The sequence below is a fragment of the Cloeon dipterum genome, chromosome 4, assembly GCF_949628265.1.
Source record: "Cloeon dipterum chromosome 4, ieCloDipt1.1, whole genome shotgun sequence".
In the NCBI taxonomy this organism is placed as follows: Eukaryota; Metazoa; Arthropoda; class Insecta; order Ephemeroptera; family Baetidae; genus Cloeon; species Cloeon dipterum.
This window is the reverse complement of record NC_088789.1, coordinates 24,055,117-24,072,822: the sequence shown is the minus strand read 5'-3', so window position 1 is coordinate 24,072,822 and position 17,706 is coordinate 24,055,117. Positions and strand designations below refer to the sequence as shown.

The 17,706-nt window shown below is 43.2% G+C and overlaps 1 protein-coding gene across 9 annotated transcripts in view; it reads right to left on the bottom strand.

Moving 5' to 3' along the window:
* CASK (peripheral plasma membrane protein CASK) overlaps positions 1–17,706 on the bottom strand; it is a 35,340-nt gene that overhangs the window by 14,201 nt on the left and 3,433 nt on the right. For all 9 annotated transcript variants that reach the window (XM_065490254.1, XM_065490245.1, XM_065490246.1 and 6 more), the window contains exons 2-9: positions 13,617–13,729; positions 11,985–12,090; positions 11,786–11,863; positions 11,251–11,435; positions 9,918–10,216; positions 9,615–9,786; positions 9,396–9,553; positions 8,957–9,166 (exon numbers count right to left, since the gene is read on the bottom strand). In XM_065490254.1, coding sequence (XP_065346326.1) covers positions 8,957–9,166; positions 9,396–9,553; positions 9,615–9,786; positions 9,918–10,216; positions 11,251–11,435; positions 11,786–11,863; positions 11,985–12,090; positions 13,617–13,729 — 1,321 coding nt within the window. The remainder of the gene's footprint in view (positions 1–8,956; positions 9,167–9,395; positions 9,554–9,614; positions 9,787–9,917; positions 10,217–11,250; positions 11,436–11,785; positions 11,864–11,984; positions 12,091–13,616; positions 13,730–17,706) is intronic.

The following is a 17,706-nucleotide window of genomic DNA, read 5'->3' as shown; positions in this document are numbered from 1 at the left end:
GCCATGTGTCACGTCCCCGAGCCGTGTGGCCGGTTGCGGTTAGCCAGTACACAACACACGTAAAAGCGCAACATTGGCGACCGGAAAAATTCACTCAGCGCTTTTTTATCCAAGGCGAAACGTGACACCGGGACGAAGCCTTACCAACGGAGAGCCTTTCTCGTTGGTTGGTGTCCTGCTCGCTCTCACGCACGCATCAGGGCCCGATGGAATTCAGACCGCGACGACGAAATTACAACACGGCCCACAGAGAGCGGTGGCTAATTAATTGGATTAATTAAAGAGGAGGAGAAGTTGTCGCGCCAAAAATCAGTCAGCCATCGACACCTGAACCACCGAATTTAATCGATACCATTTCCCGAGAGAGACCTGGGAGAGAAACTACTCTCTGCTACACCTCTCTGGTGGTTAAAAATCGTTTGAGGAAAAATAATTGTGGTGAGGAAGAAAGAGAAATGAAAATTTTCGAGATATTCACAGAATTTCTCTCTACATTCTGGAAATTGTTAACAGGAAATAAAATTTCCACAAATATTTGAACCATAAATACATTTTCAAAGAATGACAATCTGCTCGTCATTAATATAGCAAAAGGAAAACCCCCGTAAAATCGCTTGTCACAGGCAGGACAAACATTTTTAAAGGGCGGTATCAGTTAATAAAAAGGTGGTTTTCGAAACCTGTTGGTTACGAAAAAATTAATTCAAGGAAATATCGATATAGATGTATTCTTATATTTAAATTTGATTTCCACAAAAATGAAAGGTTTGAATCATTTTTTTCGGAAGCAGAAGGCCATAAGCCAGATTTGAGAAAAAATTAAATTAAATTAATTCAGTAAAAAATTTGTAATTTGGCGTCAAACCCGTCTAAAATGATTCCAAGCCTGTCTCCAGTATCTTAACTCCTTCTAAATATTTTTCAAGGATCAGTTTAAACATTAAATTTTGGTCACCAGCACACAAAGAAAAATTTTGCCCTATTTTTCGTGATATAAATGACCATACAGATTGCCTTCTGGAAGACGCAATTGGATGGTGACCGAAATATTTCCTTCAAAGATTTTGAAGGGCACTGGAGAAAAGCGACAAGAAGAGCCGTTAGTTTGCCTCCCTACCGTGGACAAGGACCGGGGTGCGCGGGAGGACCAATCACGAGACCGTCGGGACTTTTGTTGCTAATTGAAAGCTGGCTGGCGAAATAAATAAAGAAAGACCGAGACTCACATAGAAGATCATCGTGGACGGCCGCCCTGCGAGAGACTCCGAGCAACGGTGAGAGCGAGGCAGGCCACCCCCGAGAAGAAGAAGTGACGTCAGGCACGTTGATATTGTTGATGGAATTTTAGATGAGATCAGCACAAGTCGAGTGTGTGGCGCGGACAAAAGGGCGACGGATGCCTCGCCACACTAGTCGTCGTCGTCGAGCACAAGATACACTACGTGTATACACCAACTTGCGGGCCGGTTGACAAGCTAATTTAGCATGCAGTGCGCGCAGATTATGCATATCATATTGCAGGGGATCGGAGCGAGCGAGGCCTCTTCACTAATGTATTGCGCGTGCACCGGCTAATATATCATGTAGGTGCGCTCGATGCGAGAGTAAGCGGCTCTTTCCGCACTGATAATGGAACACGAGGCGCCCCCGTTTGCCAATTGGCCGCGCAGCCCGCACGAATAATGGACAGAGCGAGCGGAGATGTTGTCTGCGCGCCGATCAAAATTGGGTGCGCTAATTGAGATTTCGCTCGGCTCCTGTGTGTGTGTGTATGTATGTATTCCGCCAGTGCCGCCGGATTGAGACGTGATCGCTCAATAGGCAGATTAGGATTAGAACGCAAATATGCTCGCTCGTTTCGGCCAGCTTGAATATTTCAACGACGCGGCCGTAATTATTCTGCTGGTTCCTTTAAATAATCATTTCCATTTCGGAGATTGGTGTAGGCAAAGAAAATCCACTTCAAAACCAGTGAACGTGAATAAAGATTCAATGACTGCCATTAAGCTCATCCAACTGTGAAATTGTTACAAAGCCGCATTTTTAACATATAAAAAGCTTTTGAGCTGGGCGTGGAAGCATAAGTACACCGAGAGTAATTAACCGGCAAACCTGAGGAGAATGAACTTCCACTTGACGTCGAACAATCCCAATGTTTAACTTTTTTAAGAGCATCCCTTTTTGTTTAACCTAGAAACGCTGCTCGAATGATTAAATGCAGGCACACAATCGCCGCTTTGCCTCCAGTCTGACGGAGGGCATGTATAATTTCTGCCTCATTGACGAAGGGAATTTTAATTCCGAGCCGCCATTGAAACAGAGCTGGCTCGTGCCATTATCCGGAGGAATGGTAAATATACGCGATGCTTCTATAAATTCATCCCGCCTCCGTCCGCGTGCGCTGCTGGCGAAAACTGCATTTTGTTGGCTCTTTCTCTATTCAATTATAAAACAAAAGGGTGTGCTTGAAAAGCAATTTAAAGCCGAGTGATCCACTCGGACTTTTTGCCGGCGGCACACGCCAGCCTGCCTGCGAAAAGTTTTCCGTTCTAAATTGCTTTTCCGATTTCGGTTCCGATGGACCCGCTTCCGTGGCGCAGCCAATCAAACATTGCCGATACGCGAAAACACAGCATTGGGTGGAAAAGTTCCGCATTCTCCCCTCAGTTTCCACACGTAGCCCGCTGCTCGAGCAGGGCAGACTGCGGACGGAGACAAAAACTTGGCCCGGTGATGGAGGAATTTGTATTCCAAACTACTTCTGCTCTCAAGGGCAATGAGATGTATGGTGGAAAGTCACGGCGCACTTTTTGCTCGGCTGCAACAGTCTGGACTAGACAGACAGTCGAGAAAAGATGCATTTTCAGCACTCGGATTATGCAAATAAGACAGATGGGACTGAATGCTGTTATGCAGTAGTTTTGTGCAGTCAGCTTTGAGCAGATTACCACTAACAAAGAGCAAGCAATTAGATTGAAAGTGTAGGAAAATGTATTTACCATAAGTTTGGACATACTTTTAAATAATACTGATTTCATTAAACATGTACGACAAATATTTTGGATTCGATTAACCGTCAAGCGCCGGATAATTTGTGTATTTTGACATCATCCCTGCTCAGGGTGGTAAAGATAAGGATGCGTTAATCATTCCACTGTATTTTTTGATGCTTTTAAAGATTTTCCTTTGTTTCCCATGCTATTTAAACCAAAAATCGGCAAGAAACGATATTCAGGTGTCTTGGAAAATGATTACGTCATGATCGCTCATTTTGTCCAGAAATGCGGCCGAAGATTCTTAAATTTGCAACGATTTGATATTTAGATCAGCAAAAATGAATCTTTTTATGTCTACTTCCTTTAAAGAAATTGTCAGACTTTTTTCCTTAAAATTTCGTCGCATTTATGAAGATTTCGAATACGTTTTTTGCTGCCCTTGGGCTTCATTTCCCAAGTTCAATTTGGAAGATTACCACTCCCTCTCTGGTTGAAAATTTTTAGAGTGCACCGCTGCGTTAATTTGCATTTGACAACAGCGGCACTAATTCTCGCACGAGCTAATTATCATCAGCGGGAGATGTGGCGGCCACCGCCGCCGCCGCCGAATTTTATGGTAATGAAAGAGAGCCGTAAAGCGCTGCGTTTATGATGTAGCAGACGGAGATTCTCAAAGACTCGTAAAAGCAGCCGCCGTCGAGTTGTGCGCGTAAATATTTGATCAACAACAAGACCGTCGTCGTCGCAGCAGCAGCCGTCGCCTTTCACTCGGTCGTCGACGGCGGTCTGCTGCTCTCTGCGTTTTTTTTCGGTATTTTTGACTCGCGTTCGCGGTGCCAATCATCGATCTGTCATTCCGCGACTCATCCGTGTCCGAATGCGGGCGGCTAACGCGAAAATAAAAGCGCCAGGTCACGTTGTGTGTTATTGGCAACATTCGCAGCCTTTCATCCGGCATATGGAGCGCAGTGGGGCGCCGCTATTGATCCCCAGCAACAGCATCTGCATGCCCCACAGACCGCACTCACGGGTCATCTGCCGACGTTGAATGCAAGGAGCAAAAGCAGCAAGAAAAAGAGAGCCCCTGCTTGTGTAAATACACCGACGGCGGTGGCAGGCAGGCAGGCAGGGTCGGTGCGAGAGCAGATTTCGGAAGCCACAGTTGGGTCAGCCGGAGAGCAGAGCGTAGGTCGGCGGCGGCAGCGCAGCGAGTGCAATGTTTTGCTCGCGCCAGCAGCAGCACCCGGGCGCAACAGCTTAATGAATTTTCCGAATCACACCTCCCTGCTCGCTCGCTCGCTCGGCACGCAGTTATGCACGGTGTTTATTAAGCCAAGCCGGCAGCGGACAAAGGCGGTGCCGAAATATTTGGACGACACGTACGGGGCGCCTGCTGTTTTTAATCGATACCGACGCTCGAATGGAAACAAAAAGCCAGCAGTGTACACGTACAGATGGGCATCGGAAATGGGGCTGCTCTCGGGGAAAAGAAGAAGTTGCAAAAACGTGTCTGTCTGCGATTGAACCCGGCCCGCCGACTAACTTTGATTGTTGGGCGAGCGACAAAACATGTAGCACTCTCGAGGGCGACGCCAATATCCACTTGGCATACACACTCGCGCGCACATACACACACTCTGGACTGGAAGCCAGAAAAAAAGCGACATTTCGCATTAGAAAGAGAGACTAGAAGCAACACGCACACACATACGGCACAGCGAAAAGCTGAAACAAAGGAGCCTTTTAACATACACAAAGCAGAGAGATTGATTTTTTTCTCCCTTTCTTTGTTGAGAGAGACGAGAGGCGAAAAAGGCGAAAATGCCTGTGCTCCAGCTGCGATACAAAAAAAATCAACTGCCTTCGACAACTCCAAAAATTCTAAATTTCCCCAGTAAAACACGCGTTCTCCACTAATCCTCAGCCGACGAAAGTAAAAACAAAAAAATCCTGGAAGCCTGGAAAGAGTACCTCAGAGCCGCCGTTGGCGTAGCGGAAGCGGTGAGGGCTGTGAATGGGGCAGCGGTTGGTGTACGAGTCGAGGCTGGAAGTGCCCATGACGGAGGCGGCTCGGTGGTGGTGAAAGGGCGCCTGGTGGTGCAGGTCCTGGTGTGACCATCGGGACGGGGTGACGGGTGTGGCGGGTGTCGAGCCGTGCCAGGCGTTGTGCTGGCGGCAGTGCCTGTGATGCCCATGCCGAGGCGCGAAAGGGCTCTGCTGCACAGGGGGGTGGTGGTGGTGGTGCAAGCCGTAATGGTGCTCCAGCGTGCGGCCGGTTAGAACATCCCTGCTCGCGGCCACGGCACTGACTGGGACACTCTCCAGCTCGCCTCAGCACAAAATGGCTCCTGATCTCCGCGCGTCGCCATGGCAACCCCGCGGCGCAGATAATCGTTATACCTTCGCACCGACACACTCACACACTCACCGACCGGCCAAACAACCCCTTCCCCTGTGTGCTGCTCCGCCGCGTCCTGACCCTGCGGAGGAGGTCCTCCACCTGAATATCAGATCAGGATCTGGTGCACCGGATTTATCTGCTGCGCCGGGAGTGCCTGCCAACACGTTTCCCCTGCGCACCCCTTAGTTCTGCAGCTCTCCTTTCGAAGGCTTCCGACTCGCACTCGAGTTGGCCCGCTCGCAACACGAAACAGCTCTCACGCCTTTTGAAGTCGCACACGCTATCTTAATTAAGAAAATCGCGTTATTTTGCGCATGACTGCGGCGCGTCAAAAACTCATATGCAGTATTTTACGGCAGCTTATTTGCAAATCTGCGCCTCCTCCAGCACTCGCTGCCGGCGCTACGATTTTTAGCAAAGCTTTTGTGCTCTCCGTTCAGATGAAGATTTGGGTCTTTAATTAATCGCCGGGATCAGCCATTCTCGAGAAATGTAAGAAAATTGAAAACCGAAAATGAGATAGTTCTCATTCGTTCCTCTTTCCGTTTTTGCTCCTCAATGAAGCAGTTTTCAACTATTGTTGATTCCGAATTCTCTTCAGCTGTAAATTTATTTCTAATACGAGGATTGCGGAGCTCAAATAGTGAACTGCACAAAATGAAAACGTGGGATTTGATTTTGTTTTCTCTCAAAAATTGTTAGTCAGTTTGGTGCAGAGCAATTTTGTAATTTATTTGTTTCTGCCAGAAAATTAATTATCTTATTTTAACTGTTATAAAATCGACAACAATGTAAACACGTGATATTTTTTAAATTAAAGTGAAAAGCCCAGCAATGTTTTACGAGTGTGTCTGCAAAAAACTGGCTATGGGGAAAAACATTGGTGGTAACGGCAGCATTCAGCAGTGCTCGCTCCACTGAGCAAAAACCGCGCAAATTTCACGGGAGTCCGCAAGCCATTCTAATGCTGTCAGCAGGGCAACACATTTATTTGAAATAATTGCTGACACATAAATTATTCACACTCGAGTGCACGCCTTTCCAGCACCAAAATCGGATACAGATAAATAACAGGGCGTTGTGTGTAGGGCACCTCGCCAGACCATTAACATATTTTCTTTTTCCTGAGAGCGATCGCGGCCAATTGCCGCCGAAAAGCTGGGCTGTTTGATTCTGCTCCAAGAGAGAATTGAGTGAGTGCGCCAAAAGATGGGAAAACAAATGGTCAAGAGGCAGAAGAGAGCGATCCCCGAGGAGATGGAGGAGGCGGCGGCGCGGCCGCTCCAGCGAGCCGGCCGAGGCAGACTAACGCGAAATGGGTCAAGGCGTGCTCGGAGGCAGCAGGCGCTGCGTAAGGAGTGGCACACCAATCGATCCTGCATGCTGGTACATGGCCAGATCAATAAAGAGTGAGGGAGGCTGCAGCCTGCTTGCTTGCCTGCCTCACTCGCACACTGCCCTCTTGATGCTGCCGCCACCGCCGCCGCCGTCGACGCCGCTTTCCCTCTCGTTTTCTCCTTTAGCTACACCTGTGATCTCTCTGCGCGCCGCACAAAAGACACACCGCCAGACAACCTTGCTCATTCACACGCACAACAGCTCCTCCACTTCTACGAGAGGGGTGCCATGATAATATCCTAACGTACAGTGTCCCAACAAACAATTGTCCTACGTAAATTAAAAATAATGTCCTAACGCGTGTGCGTTATGCAACCAATTTGCCCCATGACGCAGTGGCTGTAAAATTGATACGTGGGAGGGGATCTACTTACAATTAGTCAGAAGTAGTCAGCAAAAGTTGGTGGTGATGGAAGTAATTCCTGGTAAAAGGTTTAAGCAGAGGGTTTATTCCGATGATGGATAAACGTACCACGTGTTTCGGACAGATAGTTTATTTTGAGCGACAAGTTATAGTTTGTAAATGTATTTTAGCAGAGCTTAAAGGAATCTCTTCAACTTCTTAAGACGATTTAGTTAAAGGCTGGTAAGGTTGGATTATTAGCAGAGCATGGCGCCAGAAACATTTGAACCAGCAAGATAAAGGGATAAGAAGTACAAAAGAAAAATTAGATTACAGAATTATAGCAATTCCTCAATTTCTTGAATTAACTTACAGAGCCACGCTCAAGATCCTGATTCTTGTTTAAATTAAAAAACTATACTTTCATCTTTAAAATATTTTATTCCAAATAAAACGATTATACGAAAAGTAAACACTGGGTATTTTTTAGATAATTTTTAGGACATTGTCGGTAGACTCAATTTAGAACATTATTTTAAGGACACTGTTTACGTTAGGAAATTGTTTTTTAGGACAATGTATGGCACCCCCTACGAGAGGCCTCAATATTGTTCTTCAGATTTAAATCACCGCCAATGCCTGCCTGGATCGTTGTCTGCCACATGCTTGGCGAGCTCGTGGAGAGAGGATAGAAGGAGGGTGGATATTAATTTTTAGTTTGGAATATATTAAAGGATTTTAATTTTAAATTCAACACTAATATTTAGGATATACTTTTTCATTGGTTTTATGAATATAAAAACGTTAAAAAGGAATAGCTTGAAAATAATTGAATTGTTGGCTACCTAAACAACAGTCAAAAGACAACCTTGCTACAGTAAAAAAATTCACATTTTGCCAATTTTCTACAAAATTTTCAGCGTTTGACTTTATTTTTGTGGCAGATTTCGATTCCGCTCATCGATATCTACATAACGGTGTATGCCAATTTTTGGGGAAACTCTTTACTAAGAAATAAAATAGGATTTCAAGTAGAGCGACAGTCCTCACCAGTTGAAATGCATGCAAATTTTACTACCACTTAAAATAAAACTTGAATACTAGCTAGGAAACTTTTGGAAAGCTTTGGCTCAACGCTAAATGATTAGTTTATGTATTGGCAAAATTCAACTGATAAATCCGCAGCTATCAAAACTAAACCCCATGGATTTAGAAAACCGTCAGGTTGTTTTCAGAAAATATAATCAAAATCTAGCGATAATTTCTTCAGACTTAAAGAATTATTATTAATTTTAACGATTATTTTCTACTTTTAATACATAATTTTGGCAGATTTTGGCTATCGGTATGAACCTTTGATTTTCGGTTAAGATTAAATTCCTAAGTTGCTGACTTCATAGCTAAAAACCTTATAGTAGTGCAAAATATTTATTTCCGCGAAACACGCGTAGTGATCTTATCGCAATGCATCGAGCTGCTGTCGCGGTCTGCGGCGCCAGAATGGCCGGCTCAACGAAACAATTTATCTTGTTGATAGGACACGACAGTATCATCTTGATTCATAAATTGGAGCAGCGCTGCACTACCTTCCATACTAATGCCCGTCGCGACAGTGCAGAGAGAGTGAGAGAAGTGTCTCACTCACTCACTCACTCACCCCGCGGGCACAATCAATTCGCCTAATTCAGTTTGCACTGGCACTTAAGACGCGGTGCCAAGATATCCGCGGCAGCAACAGTTGTTGCGCTCGCGGAGAGTTTGCAAACAACGAGTTTGAAAAGTTTGCATTCTTATCCACTACTTGTTGGTTTGGCTTACCTTGAAATGCGGCTTCATGAGGATGGTGGCCAGCTCCCTCATCTCAGCCTGAACGTTGTTGTTGGTTGGAGTATGATGCAGGTGGTTCGACACGCCTACGTGAACTAATGAGTCCCTCAACCAGTCTGTTAGGTCCCTGCAACGCTGCACAGCGTCGCTTGGTGGCGCCCTCGAAGGACTGATCGCACGACTGGAGATGCGATCGTAAAGCTGCAAAATCAAAATTAAAATACGATGAATTTAATTACTAAACAATTTTAGTGCTAAATGTAATTATGTTCAAGGCAAATATTATTTAAAAAAATATTTAAACAGCTATGCTAAAAAAATTAAATTCGCTAGAATATAAAATTTATTTACGTAATTAATAGAACACTTTTCTACTGAAATTATTTAAGAAAAATTGAGATAGTGAAATGTTTCTCTACTCAATACGGACCTCAAGCAAAGCATGGAGTTGCGTGTCTTCCAGGACTGAGGCAAGGAACGCCCTGTCCTGCTCGTCAGGCTCCTGGGGCGTCAAGTCGTCGCAAATGTTCACCAGGCGACCTTGCAGGCAGTGACTGTCGTCTAATGAGTCCAACACCATTGAAACGGCTGGAAAATAAATTCAAGGTAAGCCCAAAATCAGGATTTGTAGTGTGGATTCAGAGCGCACCTCTTGAAGTGGCTCTATGATCTACGGCAAGCTCGTCGTCGCCCAGGAGTCCCCATTTTGATGAGGAAACGGCCGACAAAACAGCTCCCTTGAGCTTCCTGCGGGCGTTGAACCTTCTCATCTCGTCTACCGTCCCCGACAAATGCATTTTGGGAGCACCACTAGCTCGTTCCTATAAAATTAAAAAATACATTTTAGATGTAGTTTTGTTTATTTAAAAAAAATCTGGATCAAAACCGTGACTTAACATGAATATTTATTTTTAATGTGTTTTTCAGTCAGAAAGTAATCAAACAAATTTACCTTAATCCACAGATGAGAGAGCACCTGGTGGATGGTGAAGCGCTGGGTCGGGTCAGTTTGCAGCATGCCCCTGACGAGCTCCTTGGCGCTGCCACTGACGAGGCTCCACTCGCCTCCATCCAGCCGCAGCTGGCCACGCACAATGCTGTCGCCCAATCTGTCTCGGGAGCCGACAAAGGGAAGAGCGCCACTGAGCAGCACGTGGAGAAGCACGCCGAGGGCCCACACGTCGGCCGGCTTGCCGCTCGGCCGCCGCAGAACCACCTCGGGGGCCATGAAGTGCGGTGCACCCATCCGACCTGAAAGGTTCAGAGATAAAGGTCAAGGTCATGCTGAAAATCAATACCTAACGTAATGCGGAGAGTTGCAAAACGAATCTGTTCTGTTAAACGTTCTGTTAAAGTGTTTTAATAATTAAAAAATATTTTAATTTCATTAAATGTTACTTTTTACGGAAGATTAAGACCATTATTGATCAAGAAGTTTGGGTAAAATTTGATATGGAGAGAGTTTATAGAAAAAACCCAAATATATTTGTAATTTATTAAAAAAAATAAAAATATTCAAAAATTAAGATTAAGAAACTGCAACCTTGATTTTAAAATTTCAAAACATTTCAAGCCAGTCTATTCTAAAATCGAAATATTCTAAACCATTTCAAATTGTTTACAAAACTGGCAAAAATTAGCAGGGAAAAACAGATAAAAAGAAGCTACATAGCCTCGAATTTTCCCCGCAGTGCAGTATTTCAATTTTACTATTACATTTATTTACTTATGTCTTGCTTGCTGGGAAGAGATACAAATGGAATGGAAAATTTCCACTTGGCAAGTACTTGCTCATAGATAACCAGTTTTAAATTAGATCTTAGATCGATTGCAGCGGAATAGAATTCGATTTAGCCGAGCAGAAGGGGTTGACAAGCACACCCTCTATTAGGGTCGTCAAATACACGAGAAATGAATTACCCCCGTGAGTGGTTTTCTATTGGGTATCGGAGTTCCGTCAGTTAGGGCCAATTTAAAAAGAACCAGGCCACCATTAATAATTAAAGGTAATGCAGCATGCATATTGACGGGCGCAGCGGCTTTTCGTCAATTTGAGCATGCTCAGTGGTAGAAACGGCTTTGACTTTGTCAATTCCCTCAGAGGCTGGCATGAATGAACGCCCCATTATACACGAACAAAGGATGATAAATAATGCAAGCGAGAACAATTATCGCCATTTTGGCAAAACAAACGGAAAAAGAGCCGAATTGAGGAAAAAAAGAGACTATTGATCGGACGGTCGGCAACTCGTGAGTGGTGTGGCTGAGCACGACAGAATTAATACCTGGCTGCGGTTGCAATGTAGTCTGACCCTCGGCTAGCTGCACCGCAGAGCCAAAACCGCCCAATTTAACAGGTGCCGAGTTCTCCTTGCTGGCCAGCAGAATGGCGTGCGGTTTGATGTCGCGATGGACGATATCATTGTCGTGACAGTAACGCAGCGCCTCTGTGATTTGCCGCATGTAGTGGCTGAAAGATACACACAACGCATCAGCCTATTTAAACAAAACGGCTAAGAAAAAATAACGATTAGTTTAAAATTGATCCAAAACTGAATGGAGTAATTAAAAATTTCTAAAAGATCTTTTGGAAACTTGCTTATTTTTTAAACTGAAAAGTTAAAACTTTCCCCCCAAATTAATCAAATTTAGCTGTTGATCAAAAATTATATTGTTGATTTTATATAAGCTAAATTGATTATTCAGATTTTGGTAAAAAAAAAACTCAATATTGCGCACAGTTCTGTGAAAATTTGTGTTGTGTAAATAAAGAAAACTCATTTTATTCGTCAGCTTAAAATTTTCTGCGTGGATAAGTACCTGGCCACCGCTTCACTGTAGACAAAGCCAGCCATGGCGCGACGCACGATCTCGAAGCACAAGTCGGAACCGTCCATACTGCGGGAACAAACAAAACACGGTGAGGGTGAGCAAGATGAAAAATTCACGCGCCGACTAATTGGCGCGGCTAACAAAGTTTGCCTCGGCGCGGCCGGGCGGGCGGACGAGCGGCACTCACAATTCAAACACCATGTAGAGCATTCCCTCCGAGCTGTACGTCTCGAGCAGCTCGACGATGTGAGGGTGTTTCAGCATGTGGCAGATGGTTGCCTCCCTCTTCAGGTCTGCGAAATTAGCGTGAGAATATAAATGGTGGTGCTATAACATCAGAATTAGGCAGGAGCGCGGAACTCGAGTTTGCTAATTTGCGCCGCTCTCGCGACACACACAAGCGGATAATTGCATCTCTCATTTTGCCAGATACTTGCTCATCCCGTGATGCTATACTCTCTGAGACTTGTTGTTATAGTATGGCAAAACTTGTTAATTTGTTTATCTTTTCTAGGCTAACTTTAAATGGGTTTTTGAACTTGCCTCCCTCTTGAACCCCTTTCTGCTTGTTGTGGTTAATAGAGAGGATCGTGAATTGAGCCAACTTCTTTCGCTGAATTGTTAACACGGAGGGGAATTGAAAATTAATCGGCTATTAAAAGCCCATCTAAAATTCTCTAAAGGGATAATAAGTCAGCTTTGTGATTAACCGCCCAACAATAGGTTGTTCACGTGTCTTTCTTGTAACAATCGTTCGATCTTAATTTGAGCCAATTAAAAACAGGGAAAAATTGAAAAAGCTCGTTTTTTTCAACAGTGAGACTAAGAAAATTTAAATAATTGTAGAAAATTCCTATTGTTTACAGAGACCAAGGGTTTGTTATAAGTTAGTTGTAGTTGTTGCTTTATAATAAAAAACGTGGACTTTTTTCAGGACAGAATTTGCTAATTAGGAAAGTTGTAAAAGTTTGGAGCCGCCAACAGATGGCACCACCATTAATTTACAAATTTACAGATACCTCTTTCCATTGCGATTTTAGATTCATTTTCCTGCTACTGACAAGCAGAGAATTTTGGAGCAAAAATTTATGCGCTTTAAAGGCCCCTTAACTGTGAAAATTTCCACCATTTTGTAATTAAAATGAAATGTTGCGAGTAAATTCTACTTTGTTTGAATCAAATTATTAGCAATTATTACCGTCAAGTGAACGTCAAAAAATAAAATCAAGACAAAAAATCTTTGCTGTTCATTCTACCACGATTGCCTGAACCAGTTTTGGTTTTGAGCCCATCAAACGAAAAGGATTGAATCTGGAATTTTTGTGCAAAAGTACATACCCGAAAAAGGTAAATAAACAATGGCGACACAATGTTGGCAATTAGGAATTTCCAAAAAGTTGGTTTGCAAATATTTAAAAAAAAATTAATTCCACACATCTTTAAAAAGCTGGTTTAATGTTGACTATAGATTATATACATTATTCAAACATACGAGCCGAAAATTAATTCACCATTTTCGGTCCTCTTTAATTCAATGACATAAAAAATTCAAATTTCGCTTGCACGCGTTCAAGAGCACAGCGCATTACGGAGGACAATCTCCCGTCCTAAAGCGCAAACTGCCGTAAAATTCCGCCATGGCTCCCTGGCTGGTCGCTTTTACGAGGGGCGGAAACTGCATTTTGCACACTCAATATTTCGGGATAAACAATTTAGAGACAGCTCGTGAGAGGCTGCTGAAAAATTCATCGGGCTCGCCGTAGGCAGAGAGGCTGCCACTTCAAACTATAAGTGAAAGGGGTCGTGAACGTGAACTCACCGGCAGTGCTGAGTCCGGGAGTGGCTGTGAACCTGGCCACATCCACCACCTTCACCGCGAACTGCTGGCCCGTTTGCCTGTGCAGACATCTTCGCACCACGCTGTGAGGGCCCCTGTGGAACACGAAAAACAGCAGTTGTATTAGAAAATATATTCGAATGTGATCGAATAAGGATCGAAGGTTAAAGAAAACGACCGAGTTGTACGACATTGGTTCTCCTTGTCGTGTATACCTTAAGTTTGACGTAAAATTTAGTTTTATTAAAGCCTGAGGACAACGATTGACGACACCGTTCAACATTTGCAATTTAATTCACTTCCGCTCTGATGCTGCCGAATAATTTACGTTGTGAAATGATTTCAGTTGCTGTGCCAAAACCAAAATCAGTCCTATTGCGAAAGAACCATTTTCTTGTTGCTTCGAAACAAACAATATTTAAATCCCGATTGGATGTACCAATTTGTATTTTCAACACAAATCTTTTCATGACACAGAAGTAGGATCAAATTTGGAATCGGAGCAAAAAAGCCAAATATTTTAAATTAACGCTGAAAGGAATTTTCGTGCAGGTCAAAAAAATTAATTAAGTCTTCATCAACACACAAGGTTCAAAAGCCCTTAATTAAGTGTAAAATCCTCATTTGATTATTCCAAAGCCGCAAGCAAGCTGGCCACAAGTTGGTCTAGCCGGCATTTGAATTATTCAAAAGAATCCATTTTAATAATTCACCAGGGTGTTGCAAAAGCGACGCCGAATTTCGGCCAAATCCCTCTCTCCGGGTCTACGAGGGTTTCCGAGGTCCTCTTTAAGCGATGAATGAGTAATGTCCGGCGCTAGAGTCGCAAAGCACGCGCGTGCCGCCGGTAATTCAACGCGCGCGGCGCTGAATAAATACGCACGTTCCGCCCGCCTTCGCGAATTTTTCCCATGTCTCAATTACCAGGCAGCGTGCGCGCCGCGGCCTTTCCCGGCAATTACTTCGGGGAGCTCGCTCTCTTTCTCGAAATAATGCCGTCTGCAATTTACTCTCGCCAAGACGCCGGCGCTGCGATGAAAAATGGCTTTTCCCACTTGGGGAACGCGCCAGGAATTAGGTACAGCCTCTCGAGTGCCGCGTGTCTGTCCGAAGGCGGAGGCAAATTCGATCATCACAAAGAGAGTCGATCCATCCATCACGAGTGCTGCGCTGCACCATTCGCACACTACTTTAATTTCCAGCTCGGCAAATATACTGTGTAAAAGCATCTCCATTTTGAACAGACAGACGCTTCGTTTGGTATTCATAAATCTTTTGCCTCGCCGTCTTTGACGGATGCTCGCCAAAGCAACCAAATTAAGGCAAACTTTCCGCTTATTTGAATGCTGTTGCGATTTTTCTTGTCACGCTATGTAAATTTGTACACAAAGGGAGAATGAAAGAAATTTGATCACGACTTTTTCCTGAAAGCTATAGAGCTGGAACAAAAAAGGGTGCTGGCTGGCTGGCGGTGGCAAATAATGAAAAGGTGTGCCGCGTGGGACTCGACAGCGGCTTTAATAAGTATTTTTTACTATAAGTTGTCAAACAACATTGTCGGGCATATTGATCCAGCAGCAGAGCAGCACACAGGGCCGCTTGAAGCTTGAACTTGCAAGAATTTCATCACAGGTCCCCGAGTGCAGCCGGCAATTAAGCGAGACCATCACGTCTATGCAATTTCTCGACTCGTCCGTCGACTGCGATGGTTGCATAGCACTTAATCCGTAAAAATGTACTCACTAAACCCCTGGAGAGGAGTTAGAACGAAAATTAAAAATTTCCAGAAAATGAGAACAAAATATTGCTTGCTTTTAAAGAAGGATTTTTTCCGGAAAGTATAACCACACCGCATTGTCTTTTTCAATAAAATGGTAAGTAATTTAAACAGGATCAAAAGAATCAGTTAAAATACAGATTACACAATTTGGATAATTTTTTAGAAATTTTATAAATTTATGCGTGTTCATAGTTCCGCGGCCGGAAACATACTTTTCACAAAGAGATTATAGTCTACATTTTCCAGCAAAAATCACCAATTTCAGGAACAATAAATAAATTTGGTTCCGACATCAATAATTTAATTTTTTGGAGCTGATTTATATTGAAAATTTGGTTTTAATTTAACCTCCTTATATTTTTTTCCAAAATCACTTCCAAATGACTTTCCCGTCATTTGAAAGATAAAAAAGTTCTGCCTGCAAAAATTAAATTATTTGCTCTAGGAGACATTCCATAGATTTCCCTCTGAAGCCTGTTAATATTTATTTTCGCTTTGAAAAAAATTAAAGCCTTTTTAAAAGTTCTAGTTTTGGTCAGCATCAGTTTAATTTTCGGTAGAGTTCAAGACATAAAAAAATCCATATAGTTTTTGTGAAGTCCACAAAGTACAGGAAAAAAACGTTACGAAAATGCTTGTCTTTTAGCTAGATTAAATTTTGTATCATAGAATATTTTACTGTATTAAAAATGAAAATGCCACCCTTTTGGATCCCAGAAACAACTATTTTAGCCGGAAACTTCAACTGTATTACAATGGTTCAGAACATTTTGCATCGTTGCGGGTATGTCGAGTGAGTGGTTCATTGATTCTTTCATTTGTGGACTTCAGCAAACGTTTATTTGAACAGTTCCCAAAAACGAATCAGGTCCAAATAACCGTTTAATTTCAGAATTTGCAAAATATATCTCCTAAATAATTATCATTCTCTTGATTTCGATCCTTCTCATCACGATCTATCCAATGGTGAACGACTTTTTAGGTGAATTTTCACTCTGGGGAAATAAATCCTGATTCTGAATTGGGAGGCAGTGCTAACTTTGCTCGCAAATTTATACGAAACCTTGAAAAATATAAGATTTTTTCCCAATTTTAAGAAAGATGAAAAAAATGCACCCAGAATCCAAAAATACACATACTTTTCCCAGTACTGTTGATACTTAACAATTATTCCAAACAATCAAACAGTGGCTGACGAGAACAATACTCAACGCAGCCCACTTAATTCCAGCATCACTCCTTTCTCATTCACAGTTTGGATCTTGGCCAGCAGTTAAAAATGTCTGGACAAGATTCATTAAATCCTCATTTGAAACAGACGCTGTGTGGATAACAAACGAGACGAGCCAGCCACCGCACTTTGGTGGGCAAAACGAGCTTTGAAATGCCTGAAAGCCGGCAGGGATCAATATGCCCATCTCATTTCTCATTTGGCAATATTTCAAACGGGACCGCTTCGGCGAAATACAAATAACATATAGAGCGCGCGCGTCTAATTTGAAAAGTTTCGCTCTCGCTTCGATGAATTTCACAATATAATAGCGCACACAATAGTTTCATACCGCCGCGAGCAATAATGCATCAGGAAGTTTACCCTGCGCTTATTTAATACTGCAGTAATTTGAAAAGACCTTGCGCTGTTGCTGGCGGCTCGGCCTGCATCGGAACTGCAGCGCCGATATTTTTTTTCCTTGCATCCTCCGCGACCCACATCGCGGGCTGCAATTATCGCTGTTTGTTTTCTGAATTTTTAACAGGCATCAAGGGCCTTTAAATCACAGAGCTGTCAAATCTCACGTGTGTATTTTGCATCGTTCCACCGCTTTAATTATTTTAATGGCTGCATTGAGCCCATTCTGAAACAATCACGCTCCGCGTGTGTAATTTTTCTCTGCTTTCATGCGATTGTGGGCATTCATGTCGGTTTTGCAGTGAAATAAAAATATGAAAAATTAATTCAGCTCTCTGCAATGGCACCCTCGGCTCTCTTTGTACGCTTCTTGTTTCTGTAAATTTTACGGTGTTTTAATTTAACTCTCACGAGACACGTGATTTTGGCGGGAATTCTCCAAAAAGTATTTAGTTTTTTTATTGAGCGATTTATTCGACGTTTTAGTTTTTGGTGGAACTTTTGGATTCGTGTAGTTTACGAGTTAAAAGCATTAAATTTTTTGGCTGAGTTTAAGAGTTATGGGGCTCCGATGGTTCAAATCCATATGTCGTGTTACAAAATCAAATTTTGAAGCCAGTTTCCATTCAATCGTCATTATTTTAGGCAGAAAAATTAATCAA